Source organism: Eulemur rufifrons, chromosome 7 (assembly GCF_041146395.1).
Source record: "Eulemur rufifrons isolate Redbay chromosome 7, OSU_ERuf_1, whole genome shotgun sequence".
Lineage (NCBI taxonomy): Eukaryota > Metazoa > Chordata > Mammalia > Primates > Lemuridae > Eulemur > Eulemur rufifrons.
The window spans coordinates 276,793,859-276,807,929 of NC_090989.1; the positions used below are offsets into that span (position 1 = coordinate 276,793,859).

The window sequence follows — 14,071 nt, forward strand, 5'->3', positions numbered from 1 at the left end:
GCCCAATTATTCTTCCTTTTGTATTAGGGATGGTACATATTACTTTACAACTATCTCCCCAGTGCTAAACAAATGTAAGGTTATTTCACCTCTCTGGTATTATTTATGGGCAGGAATAAAAGGATAGTAACAACTGGGTTTTAAGCAGACTGTAATTAAGAGAACAGACTCTAGCATCAAGTAAATCTGGATTTGGATCCCAGCTCTACCACTAACTACCCATGTGACCTTAACTTGCTAATAAGCCTACAGTGAGAACAACATAATTAACTGGTATTTGTGAGCTATGCTATGAAACTTTGCTAGCTACACAAATACAAATATTTCACAACAATTTGGTGAATTTTGGTCTGCTGCTCTCACTCCAATAAAATGGGCCAAGGGACAAAAAGAGACACAGAAGCTATGGACCACTTCACAGGATGAAGTTTTCAAAATGTATCCACTGCCAGAAACCAAAATAAGAACTCACAAGTCTATTATGAACATGCCCTGTTAGGCAAAGGATTTAATGGCCGCTGTGTAAACTGTAAACTGCACACAAAAGATGGAAAGAGAATTACACCTTCTATACAGGTGTTGAACTTAGAAATTCCACTGAAAAGTGGCCCAAAGACCTAGAACAACACTTACACAGGTGATATGAGCTGCAGTAAGCAGCAACACAGCACCAAAACCTCTCTGGTGCTGATGAATCCAACATCTGTTGGCCATTCCCTATAAATACTATCCACCTGAGAGTAAGTATGCTAATGGTGGAAGATGGTCAAATCTATTCTACAAATATTTTTAATATCTTTTATATCCATGGCTAGAAACCTCAAAAGAAGAAAAACAAAGCTTTTTTTTAAAATATAATAAACTTTCAAACTCATTATTGAATTTATACCATTCAGTATACTAAAAAAAAGAAGGGAACAAAGGGGGTACACATTGCTTCTTTCTGACTAAGGAGATCAAAATGACATGTCAAAATAAATACAAAGTTATCCTATGTGGCTATATTATAGGGAGAGAGGGTCAGGCAAGGCAAGTTTCCTGTTATTTACTTTTTATGAGTTCTTAGACATACCAGAAAGTCTGGCCTCTAACTTCCGTATCTGTTCATTCCTTCTCAAAAGCTGGGATGAAAGATCTTCTCTGGAGCTGCTTCCATCGGAAGCCTGTTGAGACAGACACAAGGAGAGGTCATGTTCATGTGGGTTTTCAGTAGTGTGAGACCACAATACTAAGCCAGAAAGCGACAATTCTTATTTTAGGTTTGGTTACACTTTAATTGTGATAGTTGAATATAGCTGGGCCCTAGTTTCTCTACCTGGTAAGTAGAGGTGACACTGTCTCCTTCTCATAATGTCAAGGAAAGATAAGATGCTAAACAGATTAATCATGTATGCATGCTACTGAAATAAATGGTAGTAAATAAATCCATCATGATTGTATTACATCAAACATTATATATAATTTAAATATATATTTGCAATGATACAAAAAAATCACTTTATCTTTCCAAAGATAAAGTTCTGGGACAAAGGGGAGAGGGTTCTTACACAAGGGATCAAAACCTGGTCTGTGACTAAGAATCTTTCACTGGGGCTGGGCATGGTGCCTTATGCCTGTAATCCCGGCACTCTGGGAGGCTGAGGCAGGATTGCTTGAGGCCAGGAATTTGAGGCTGCTGTGAGCTATGATGAGGCCACTGCACTCCAGCCTGGATGGCAGAGCAAGACTCTATCTCTATGGAAAAACTTTTTAAATCAGCTGAGCATGGTGGCACATGCCTATAGTTCCAGCTACTTGGGAAGCTAAGGTGGGAGGATTGCTTGAGCCCAGGTCGAGGCTGCAGTGAGCTATTATCAGGCGACTGCACTCCAGCCTGGGCAACAGAGTGAGACCCTGTCTCTTATTAAAAAAAAAAAAAAAAAGACAAACAAAAACCTTTGACTGATACTGATAAAGTTTCAGTATCCTCATCTATAAAACCAAGGGATATCAATCTAAAGCGGTAAATTGCATCATAAGCTTTAGCTGACAATATGCATTCAATAAATCAGTATGTTAATAAGACATATTTTCCCCAATAATCCAAATTATTACTTTGGGCACTGCTTACTATTGCTAATAAATGACTCACTTTAAAAAAATTTTTAGGCCGGGCGTGGTGGCTCACGCCTGTAATCCTAGCACTCTGGGAGGCCAAGGTGGGCGGATCGTTTGAGCTCAGGAGTTCGAGACCAGCCTGAGCAAGAGCGAGACCCCATCTCTACCAAAAATAGAAAGAAATTATATGGACAGTTAAAAATATATATAGAAAAATTAGCCGGGCATGGTGGTGCATGCCTGTAGTCCCAGCTACTCGGGAGGCTGAGACAGGAGGATCGCTTGAGCTCAGGAGTTTGAGGTTGCTGTGAGCTAGGCTGACGCCACGGCACTCACTCTAGCCTGGGCAACAGAGAGAGACTCTGTCTCAAAAAATAAAAAATAAAAAAAAAAATAAAAAAATTTTTAATTTTTTATTATAAAAATTTTCAAAATACAGAAAAGTAGGGAGATTGGTTTAATGAACATTCTCATCTACTTTAAAAATTGCTGATGCTTTCCCATATTTGTTTCATGAATTTTTATTTTGCTGAAGTAATTCAAATAGCAAACATGGCATTTCATCCTCAACTATTTGATAAACATTTCTAAAAAATAAGGACATTGTTCTTCATAGCCATAATATCATATCTAACAAAATTTAAAATGCTAATATCCAATCTTTAATCATATTTCCCCAAGATGTTTTTAAAAATAGTTGAACAATTTACTTTATTTATTTACCTGTCCAGCCACTTGCCCAACCCATATTTACTGAGAGGACAGTGGATAGTTAAGAGGAGAGTCTCTGCACTCAGAAGACTATTTCAAGTTCCAGCTTCACCATTTACGAGCTGTAAGAACTCGGGCCAATTACTCAACTTCTCTGTGCACTGGTTTCCTCATTTGCAAACTGTGATAACAAATATAATCTACCTCATAGAGCTGTGAGGAGGACTAAATAAATCAACATTTGTCAAATCCCTAAAACAGAGCCTGGCAGGTAATTACTTTTAATATTATAATGTGCCATCTATTACTAGTTGTCTTAGTCTGTTCGGGCTGCTATAACAAAATATCATAAAGTTGGTGGCTTATAAACAACAGAAATTTATTTCTCACAGGCCTGCAGTCTGGGAAGTCCAAGATCAAGGCACCAGCAGATTCGGTGTCTAGCGAGGGCCCACTTTCTGGTTTGTCCATGGCACCTTCTGGCTGTGCCCTCATATGGTAAAAGGGGCAAGGCAGCTCTCTTGGGCCTCTTTTATACGAGCATTCATAAGGGCTCCTCCCTCAGGACCTAATCATCTCCCAGAGGTTTCACCTACTAATGGCTTCACACTGGTGATTAGCTTTCAACATATGCATTTTGGGGGGGGACACAAACATTGAGACTATAGCACCAGTAGTATAAGAAATTGTTATGATTATCACTGTTAGTAAGACATCCTAGGTCTCAGCATTGTGCTAAGCACTAGGAATAGTAGTGAAACAAAGAGCTCCTACATAAAACAGCAGCAGTAGCAACTAATTATGAAATGTTTACTAAGAGCGACGCACTATGCTATGTGCTTTATATGCTATGCAGAAAAGAGTTAACGCTGTAGGCCTCAGACTACCATCCTCAGAAAGGTCTGCTTGTAAGGTTGGTCCTTGGCTGGCATCTAGGAACAAAGAATGGTTCATTGTGCCTAAACTGTTGGTGTGGAAAATATGGTTTATGCAGAACACCTGCTTTCCCTCTGGAGTCTGGAATTTTGGTACGTACTAGGCAGAGGCACCAACAAAAACCTGGACACTGAGTCTTTATGAGCTTCCCTGGTAGACATTTTACACATATTGTCACAACTCACTGTTGGGGGAATCAAGTGTATCCTACGTAATTCCACTGGGAGAGGACTCTTGGAAGCTTGGATCTGGTTTCCTCCCAGCTTTGCTGCACGCACTTTTTCTCTTCACTATGTTTTGCATCTTTTCACCTAATAAATGATAGCAGTGAGGAAAACTAGATGCTGAGTCTTACGAGTGCTCCTAATGAATAATCAATCCTGGGGGTTATCCTGGGAACCCATAACACACATACTTTCATGAAGCTTCCAGTTTAGTGGAAGACATAAACATGCAAATCATCTGTAATAATGCAGTATAAGAGGTGCTATTACAGAGGTGAGCAGGAGACACGGCACCAAACAGCCAGGAGGGGCAAAGTAGTAGGGTGCTGTGTGAGGGGCAGCATGGGTGGACGGGCCTTCCTGGAAATAACACGTGAGCTGAGTCTTGAAGGATGCAAGAGTTTGTGAGAGGAATGCAGGAATGAAAGAGGGAGACAGGAAACACTCTAGAAAGTCTAGAGAGAGGAAACAGCATACGTAAACATTTGTAAGTATGAAAGAATGTGGTCCATTCTACAAAGTGCAATAAATTCAATCTGGCTGTAGCACAGGGTATAGGAAAGTAGAATGAGATGAAGCTGGGCAGGTAAGCTGTGACAAGACTATGACAGTTTACCATTACACCATAATAATGAGTTTGCACTTCATCCTAAAAGTGATGGGAAAACCACTGAGTTTTAAGCATTGGAGAAACATGAACAGATCTGCTTTTAGTAAGATAATTTTGGGGAGCTATGGAGGCAGGGAGCCCAAATAGGCTACCATGTTTGTCTAAGAAAGAAAGGCAGCCTGAAATAAAATGGAAGTACAAGGTGAGTAACCCTTATCCAAAATGCATGAAAGCAGAAGTGTTTCAGATTTTGGATTTTTTTTTTTTTTTTTTGGATTCTGGAATATTTGCATATATATATAATGAGATATCTTGGGGATGGGACCCAAATTTAAACAGATAATTCATTTATGTTTTATAAACACCTTATGCATGAGGCCTAAAGGTAATTTTATATAATATTTTTAATAATTTTGTGCATGAAACAAAATTGGTCTTAAGTACTTATGAGTAGAATTTTCCACTTGTGTCATGTTGGTGATCAAAAAGTTTTGGATTTTGGAGCCTTTCAAATTTCAAATTTTCGGATTAGGGACGCTCAACCTTATAGCACTAGAAGATGACATAAAGAGGCGAATTTGAGAGACATTTCAAAAATGGAAGCCACAGTACATGCTGACTGATTGGACACCAAGAAGCGATAGCAGGGAAGAGCATAAAATGCTTCCAGGGTTGCTAGCTCATGACCTGGTAGAATGAAGATGCACATTTGGAGATAGTTAGTGAATTCCATTTTGTTCATTTAGAATTTGAGGTACTGCACAGGGAAGGCATCTGTTTGAAGAAATATATGCAGTTGGATATAGGGTATGAAGATACGGAGTGAGGATTGGGCTATAGTAAGTCCGAATAGATTACTTGGGAAGTCTCAAAGTATTTCCTGAATTCAGGTCAATATTTCTATCTGCAATACATTTTATTTTATGTTATTTTTTTATTTTTTGAGACAGAGTCTCACTCTGTTGTTCGGACTAGAGCATCAGCCTAGCTCACAGTAACCTCAAACTCCTGGGCTGAAGCAATACTTCTGCCTCAGCCTCCGAGTAGCTGGGACTACAGGCATGCGCCACCATGCCCAGTTAATTTTTTCTATATATTTTTAGTTGTCCAGCTAATTTCTTTCTACTTTTAGTAGAGACGGGGTCTTGCTCTTGCTCAGGCTGGTCTCGGACTCCTGAGCTCAAACCATCCGCCTGCCTCGGCCTCCCAGAGTGCTAGGATTACAGGCTGCAATACATTTTAGATGAAAGACTTCATTTAGCATGTCAGCATGAAGGAAAAGCAGGACCTTCTGCTGCAGAACTCAGTATTAACACTATCCTTCAGCCTGGTGCGCAAATGTGCACTTATATTTTCTGTTAAACATAGGAACCGATGATAATCTAGATCTGGTAATCTTCTTGGTCCACCCAAATAACCTAATAGCTTCTGCCATGTAATCTGACCCAGATTCAGGGAGTATAAGAAAGGAAGAGGAAGACTCATCTGACCATGGAAACAACTCAAATGTCTATCACCAGGAGACAACAGAGATAAACTGTGACCTTTACAAATGCTGGAAACTTTACAGCAGTAAAAACAAATGAACCATAGCTTCATGTAACACAGATGCATTTTAGAAACATGTTAAGTTTAGGAAAAAAAAGTAAATCCAAGAAGGCTATGATATGCCATTTTTTTAAGTTCAAAAATAAGCTGTATTAAACAACAAATTATTTATGAATACATACATATTTGGTAAGATATTTTAAAAAGCAAGGAAATGATAACCACTAAGTTTAGGATAGTGGTTATCTGGAGGGGAAAGAGGGAATTGGGGAGGAGTACTTAAATGGCTTCAACAGTGTTGATAGCTCTTCAGATGGGTGATATAGTTCCTTTATGCCTTATACTTTATATACACATTATACTTTATACTTTACATACATATACGTTACATACGTTCTTTTATATATATATTATAAATCCTTTTTTAATAATGTTATCTAACTTAAGAGGATTCTGTCATATGCCAAAGACACACTTTAATCATTAAGCATGACATTTCCCTAACACAGCAACGTCCTCGTTTTTTAAAATCTTACCAACTGCAAAGGTACTTTACAAATAAGGGACATACTGCAGTCATCATTGTCATCTTTTCATCAACTTTCCCAATAAAACACTGCTCTCTGGCCAACCCCACACTACAACTCACAGACCTTGATAAGCAACAATGACTGAAAGTATATATGTCTGCAGAGAAAACAGGCCCATTTTGAGAGATGAAATGTAAAAGATGCACAAGGCATATAGATAGAAAAACAGTACAAGAGGATAATGTAGAGAATATGGAAAGGGACTCAAAGAAAAATAAGGAAAAAAATAAAGTACTTTAAGATTAACAAACCAAACATTAACAAAAGGTACCTCAGAGTAAGAAGAATCAGCTGTGCAGGGTCTTACAAATAAACTACAAAAGGTATGAAACAATCATGTAATTTTTTTGGTTTTTTTTGAGACAGAGTCTTGTTCTGTTGCCCAGGCTAGATAGAGTGCCATGGCATCACCCTAGCTCACAGCAACCTCAAACTCCTGGGCTCAAGCGATCCTCCTGCCTCAGCTTCCCGAGTAGCTGGGACTACAGGCACATGCCACCTCGCCTGGCTAATTTTTTTCTATTTTTTTTAGTAGAGATGGGGGTCTCACTCTTGCTCAGGCTGGTCTCGAACTCCTGACTTCAAGCGAGCCTCCCACCTCAGTCTCCCAGAGTGCTCAGATTACAGGAATGAGCCACCGTGCCCAGCCTCAATCATGCAATTTTAAAAGAAATATTTATTAAAAGGATTCCTTGAATAATTATTTTAAAACAAAGATACTTACAAAGTCATCTCCTGAGTCAGCTCCCATAGAGGCAACAGATTCCTTGCTCACCGACCGTGGGATCCTAGTAGCACCTCCTGGCCTCTGAGCAACAGCAGTCTCTTCTGCAATTTTCTTCTTTAGTTTTGCAAACATTTTTGATGTATGGCTATCCTGCACAGATAACCAGCACTCAGTAGTCCTTAGGCCAGGGACCAGGGTTCAGACCCTGATGCCTAAAAAGTTTCAGACATCTAAGCTAGCTGCAGTCTCACTTAAATGTGGGCCAAGGGCTTGTGGCAACACAGTATCTATAAATTAGATCAAAGAAACAGCTCTAAGTTACACGCTAGAAAGATTTCACATCTGAGTTGCTACGTTAAGCTTTAGTTTCAAAATTAAGTTTCATAACTTACACATACACTTAATAGAACACAATTACTAAATGATTAAAAAGCACTGAAGTGCTTCATGTGCACATACAGATGAGGAAATCCAGTCTCTAGGAGGTGAAGTAATCTGCCAAAGATTGTGGCTAAATGACAGGGCTGGTATTTCAACACAGAAGTCTGTCATTCACAAATCCTCACCTTTTTTTTTATTATACCATGTTGGCTATAGTATATGACACATTTGGTAAAATTTCCCAGGGCAAACATTAACATCACATAATCATGACTTAATGCTTTTAAATGGTTCCCTGTAAATTTAACTACAGTTTAGTGCTTTTTTAAAAAAGTTGAAGGCAAAAACATATATAACTCAATATGGGGGAAAGGTGTAACATTCTAAGGTTCCAGGATGGTTTGCAATCACTTGTTCCCTAGGAAAAAAGCAGGCAAGCCAAACAACTGTACTGTATAGGTATCAGATATCCTTAAACTTTCCCTGGCAATGCTGTGTGGTTTTCTTTGAGTTTGATAAAAATTACCTAAAATCACAATTTCTTTTCTTCAGATGTTTGACATTGCCTTGATATTTAACATGAGATTCAAATATGTTTTCCTTCGAAAGGTGCATGAGATACTAATATCCTGGGGTTGCAACCTTAACTTTCCATGTTTGTGGAAGATACCTAAGCTCTGATCTAAGATCTACAAATGACTTCTTACCACTTCAGATTATGCATTAAGACTGTACAATCCTTCAAAAACTTTACCTTCAATGCCTGTAAACCACTTACTCACCTGGCTTATCAACTAGATTTAAAACAGCTTGGAGGTCAAAGCATTCTGTCCTGCATGAAGACAAAGATAAAATGCGCTGGATATTTCTTTTCAAGTGTAAGGCCAAAATGTTGGTTGGAGGTAGGGGCCAGAAGTAAAGGAAGAGGAGGGAGGGAGAATTAAGTGGGGGAAGAAAACCTGTCACCGTAACAACTCGCAGTGAACTCTCCTAACCTTGGTCTGCTATGAATTTGTGATTTGCCTAAGAGCTTCACTTACAGGCATAAAGAATAGAATCGCTCACTGCAGTAGGTACCTAAATTCGCTCTCCGAGGGAACCCTGGGCAAAACAATTTGAATGAGATTAAGGTTTCCTGGGGCCAGTATTTATTTCTCAGTTGATTCTCACACTCACACACTGTTTACGTGGCCGGACCCTGGGCTGTCTGGTCACGGAGCCTTGGTTTCACTCAGTTGCTGAGAAAAAGGCAGGCAGAGTTGGGTAAAAGACCAGATGCCTAACGCCCAGGGAGGCAGACAGGTACCTGCCAAGGCAGTTTGGATCTCACTCTCTCGGACTCCCTCCAGCCCCGCCCGTGCTTGGACAGTCAAAGAAAGGAAGGATTCAAGATCTCTTTCATGTGACAGAAGGAAAACTGAGCCCCAAAGAGGAGGTGCGACTCGTCCAAGGTCGCGCAGGGAGGGATCCTGGAAACCTAGGCTCCAGACTCCCAGGCCGGGGCAGCCCGCCTCCGCCCCTACTCGCCCTTACAGGACCCCGGTACCGCCCCCCGCCTTGGGTCTTGGGCAACCCCGTCCGGGCCGCTTTGGGGACAGACCAAGGCCAGCGGGAGAATGAGGGGCCTGCTCGCATTCCCGGAGTCCCGGCCCGCGCACCTGCCGCTCTCCGGGCAGCCGGCAGAGCCCCGCCTCCGGGGCCTCTCGTGAGCGCCAGCCCGCGTCACCAGCCCCCACGGCCCGCCGGCGAGTGGAGCAGCGACCCGGAACCGCACATCCCCCGCGCGCCGGAAGTGACTGCGCGCAGGGTTGTCGCCCCCACGCTCGTGCGCCTGCGCGCGACCTGCGCGGCGGCAGCGCGAGCCTCCGGGCGGCGGTTGCGCCGGAACGACTGGAGGGCGCGGGCGCGGGCGCCGGCAGGGCGCTGCCTCGGGCCGGCTGGCCACGTCAGCGAGCGGCCAGAGCCGCAGATGATGACTGGGTCGCCGAGGCCTGTCCTTTATCCGCCCCCCCCCCCCCCGCGAACTCCCACGGGGGCATGTACGGAGCGGGAGAAGTGGAAGGAGCCTCGTGGCAAAAGGGAAAGAACCCAGTCGGTGCGGTGTGCTTTGCTGGGTAGAAACTCCGGGCCTACTCCCACGTAGGCGGGGCTCAAAAAAAAAAAACAAAAATAAAACAAAGAAACCCAGGTAGTGGCTGCAAGGCTTGGCCAGGAACTGGCCGCGCCTCCCGATCCAGCTGTACCCGACGCAGCCATCCTGTCACTGTGTGATCCCGGGTAGTCTGTTCCTCCCTCCCCACACAGACGCCGGAGACTCCAGAAACAAGTACTGGGACCTTGCACATTGTGAGTAGTGTTTTAACTTTGGCGCCTATGACCTACTGAAGATTATACGTATTATATCACAGCCCAGTACACATGTAATGTACAACCGAAAAAGTTTCCAGAACCACATCCTTGTAATGTAATGCACTCTGATATGTTGCACCTCATTTAAAAACACTCTGGTGGCCGCCCACTATTGTTAACTTTACAATCCACTAATGGGCCACCTCCTTTTCACAAAGTCCAAAGAGGAAAAACTACCTTATTCAAAGTCACAGTGCAGCCGGGCGCGGTGGCTCACGCCTGTAATCCTAGCAGTCTGGGAGGCAGAGGATCGCTTGAGGTCTAGAGTTCGAGACCAGCCTGAGCAAGAGCGAGATCCCCGTCTCTATCAAAAAAAAGTCACAGTGCAAACTAGAAGCCTAAGTTGGGGCTCTGGACTACTCAAGGCCAAGCCAGGCATTCCATGTTAAAGGAACTCTAGTTCTGGCCCCCAGACCCAACACCAGCCCAAGGGTGAGGTGATTATACCTGATTCTTCAACAACCCCTCCCTCTGCTGTGTTCCAGCCCTGACCACCAGGGCAGGGAAAAACCAAAACCAGGACTAAAAACCAAATTTACTAACTACAAGAATAAGCATTGAATCCATAACCCCAAAATAGTTTAATGCCTTTGAGGTATTATCCGAAAAAAGCAAACCCTAACAGTGTAGCACTTAATTTGCTGAAGAAGTACCAAAAACTTTAAGCAAATAATGTTTATTTTTATATTGATGATACACTTAATATATACGTGGATTCAAGATACAAAATTCATTTACATGAGTTCACACCTGATGAATGTAGTCACATTCCTAGAGAACATTTATCAATGCAAAAATTTCTTTAATACACTGACAACAAAATCAAATATTCTGTAATCTCATTATTCAATAAACATCAAACAACGTTTAACTTTCCATCCTCTAGTATTTAAGTGCCCTCAAGGTGGTAGGCACTGTATAACAGAAGAAAATATTGGAAAGCCTACTGAATCCGCTTTGCAGAATCACAGTGTTTACTCTGAAATTCATTTAGTGAAGTAGTGAAAGGCTTGCTATCTTTTATGACAAATCACATATCACACGAATCAAAAGTGATGAACTCAAGAAAATAAAATGTTTCAAGACCTCAATTTCTAAAATCTATGAAGTATTAACCATAACAGACAAGGCAAGAAAAGGCTGCTGGAAAGGAACAAAACAAAAAACATCTTTGTTTAAGAGAATGTATGGCTTAAGCAATTTAGAAACACAATGGACAAGAATTTTACAATACCACAAATGTTCAAGTCAAATGATATTGACAATATAATTATCCCCCTTAGTCACTGGTAGTAAATAACCCCTTCAAAATTTATTCTACTGATAACACATAAAAACTAATGAATCCAAACAGTTTGCTAATAGGGCTGAGTTCATAGATTTTGTTCTAAAGTATTAACCCACAATACCCAAATTTTAATACAAATGAACAACACTATGTTTCAAGGATTACAGTGATTTGTGAATATCTAGGCAACGAAATAGCTTCATTGTTCGCAGGACATAATAGCAGCACTTGGATAGGAATTGTTACATGAAAATTATTGTGCTTCAGTCTCTTGAGGAGAGCTAATAAATATACCTCTATAATCGCTATAGTGTTACAATTCTATAACATTTCAGTTACAGACAAGCACAATGTTTAAAAAAATATTTCACACCACTAGAAAATCAAGTAATTATATCTCCCAAATGTAATTACTGCTATGATTTAAACAAGTGCATTTCTGCCTAATATTCATATTGTAGACGATAGGTTCACCATTATTTTCAGGGGAAAAAGACAAACATAACTTATTTTAACTCCTATGTGATTATCTTAACCTTTAGTGATAATCTGAATAAAGGAAATTCAACCTTACAATGGAAACTGCTTAGAGAAAATAATAAAGTGGCCTGAAATTACAACAATCCTTAGAGCAAAGCAAAAAATGATTTATAACTGCTTCATGTGATCAATGAGTAATGAAACCACCATTTATGCCGGCGCTAGATGATGAAGATAACCTATATGGATAAATTCTTTTCACTTGTAAACTCTACTATGAAAATGTTAGGACATTTTATCTGCCTTTCCTATTAAGACTTTTCTACCTCAACTGAAAGGATCCTCCAAAATAAAGATCTTTCTAATTGTTGAACAGCAAGTTTTATTAAAATCAAGCAAACAAAAAAAAAAAGTTGGAGAACTAGCCATGTGGTTTATGTGGCAAAAGGAATGCATCCAGATAACTATAAAAAGCCACAAAAATCATGTTCTAAATTATTTTATGGAACCAATAGAAGGTCTTTTTAATGATATAATAAATAAGAGTTTTAAAAAACATTCTTCAGGAAATAGTAATAAAAATTCTTATTGTGATAAAACACTTTAAGCAATTTTTTCCTGAATATTTTTAATATACCACAATACTTACTTTTAATTTAGAAAAGCAATTAACAGCATGCAAAGGAGGATGGGAATAAGATTTGAAAAATACAGTGGTTATTTCTCTATGGTTTGGAAGTATTTACTTTGGGATTATTACATGTGATCATTTCATATTTTATAATGGTTATTTATATTGGTCTCATGTTTGAGAAAATTTATGGTTCAAATTGTAATGTTTACAAATCTAAATTTTCAATCATGAACAAGTGGACATTCACAACAGCTTCAAATGAGAAAAGAATATTAGTGACCTAACATAAAATTTTAAGTATCATTTACTGCAGATCTATAAGGCTAGCCATAATTCCACACCTCATTCTGAAAGTGATATAATAACTTAGCCTATTAACTTTCATTCCATAAGCCTATGAAAAAAGTAAAAATCTGAAACCTGAAATTACCAATTCTTAATAAACAATATTACACCTAAAAAGATGATTGTCTTAGGATATAGACTAGAAATGTCCACCAAAATAGGAAAAATATTCCCAATTTATAGTCTGTTCTATGACCAAATTTAAGCTTAAGTGAATCTGTAGTTTGTAATATAATGTACTTCAAACTATTAAAAAACTCTGAATCTACTGTTCAAACATATTTAAAAATCACACTGCTTACAGAAGTCTGATAACTATTTAAAAAATAATTTTAAAAACCACAAAAGAAATTAACAAAAATATTTTAAAATTAAGAAATGGTGCTTCAATCAGTGATTAAATAACAATATTATGTAAAAATGGAATTCTTCTCAAAAGTCAATATTACACCAAACTAATAAGTGAAAAATACCAATTTTAGCTTAAGAAAACATTTAATATTTACAGAATTCCAAAGGAAATATGTCTATGGCACCAGCAAACTACTTGTACTTAATTTAATACATTTATCTTTACCCAATTAAGGGTAGGCTCCCCCCATCATCCTGACACCCTTCCTGTTAATAGGTGACTGATACCATTCACACATCAATTATTTTCCCTTAAACACAAGGCATGCTTAAATAAGTGTTTCTGTTCAAAACTCAATAGCTGGGACATAGTGTAATATTATGCTTTGAAATTCTAGTTTGAGGAAGATGAATTGCTTTGCTTCCCCCCCCCACCCCCCTTTTTCAGTGGTCCTGGGAGACCGGAAAGACTGGGAGGTACTGTATGAATAGGTGTAAAAAGTATCAATGTATAGGAGTGCAGGAGGATGGGGGAAAGGACTGGGTTTCTCAACAATTCTTACCTTACTCAACTGCAAAGTTACTGGCTTTACAACTGTCAGGGTCAGAGTATTACCTAGTACACTTTTTATTGTTGCTACTCTCCTCAAATTAATGTTCATGTGGAGCCTGAGTCAGTTCCATGAATTTTAAATAGCGTAATATCAGCTCTACTGGTCTCAAATTGAAAAAAAAAAAAA

At 39.6% G+C, this 14,071-nt stretch overlaps 1 protein-coding gene across 3 annotated transcripts in view; it reads right to left on the reverse strand.

The window, feature by feature from the left end:
• Positions 1 to 9,594, reverse strand: part of GOLGA1 (golgin A1) — a 51,655-nt gene extending 42,061 nt beyond the window's left edge. For 2 of the 3 annotated variants that reach the window (XM_069474662.1, XM_069474661.1), the window contains exons 1-4: positions 9,425 to 9,563; positions 8,607 to 8,656; positions 7,441 to 7,730; positions 1,073 to 1,163 (exon numbers count right to left, since the gene is read on the reverse strand). In XM_069474662.1, coding sequence (XP_069330763.1) covers positions 1,073 to 1,163; positions 7,441 to 7,575 — 226 coding nt within the window. In that variant the 5' untranslated portion in view covers positions 7,576 to 7,730; positions 8,607 to 8,656; positions 9,425 to 9,563. Of the gene's footprint in view, positions 1 to 1,072; positions 1,164 to 7,440; positions 7,731 to 8,606; positions 8,657 to 9,424 lie in introns of all 3 variants that reach the window. The other variant, XM_069474660.1, reaches the window with a different exon arrangement.
• Positions 9,595 to 14,071: the final 4,477 nt, after the last annotated feature.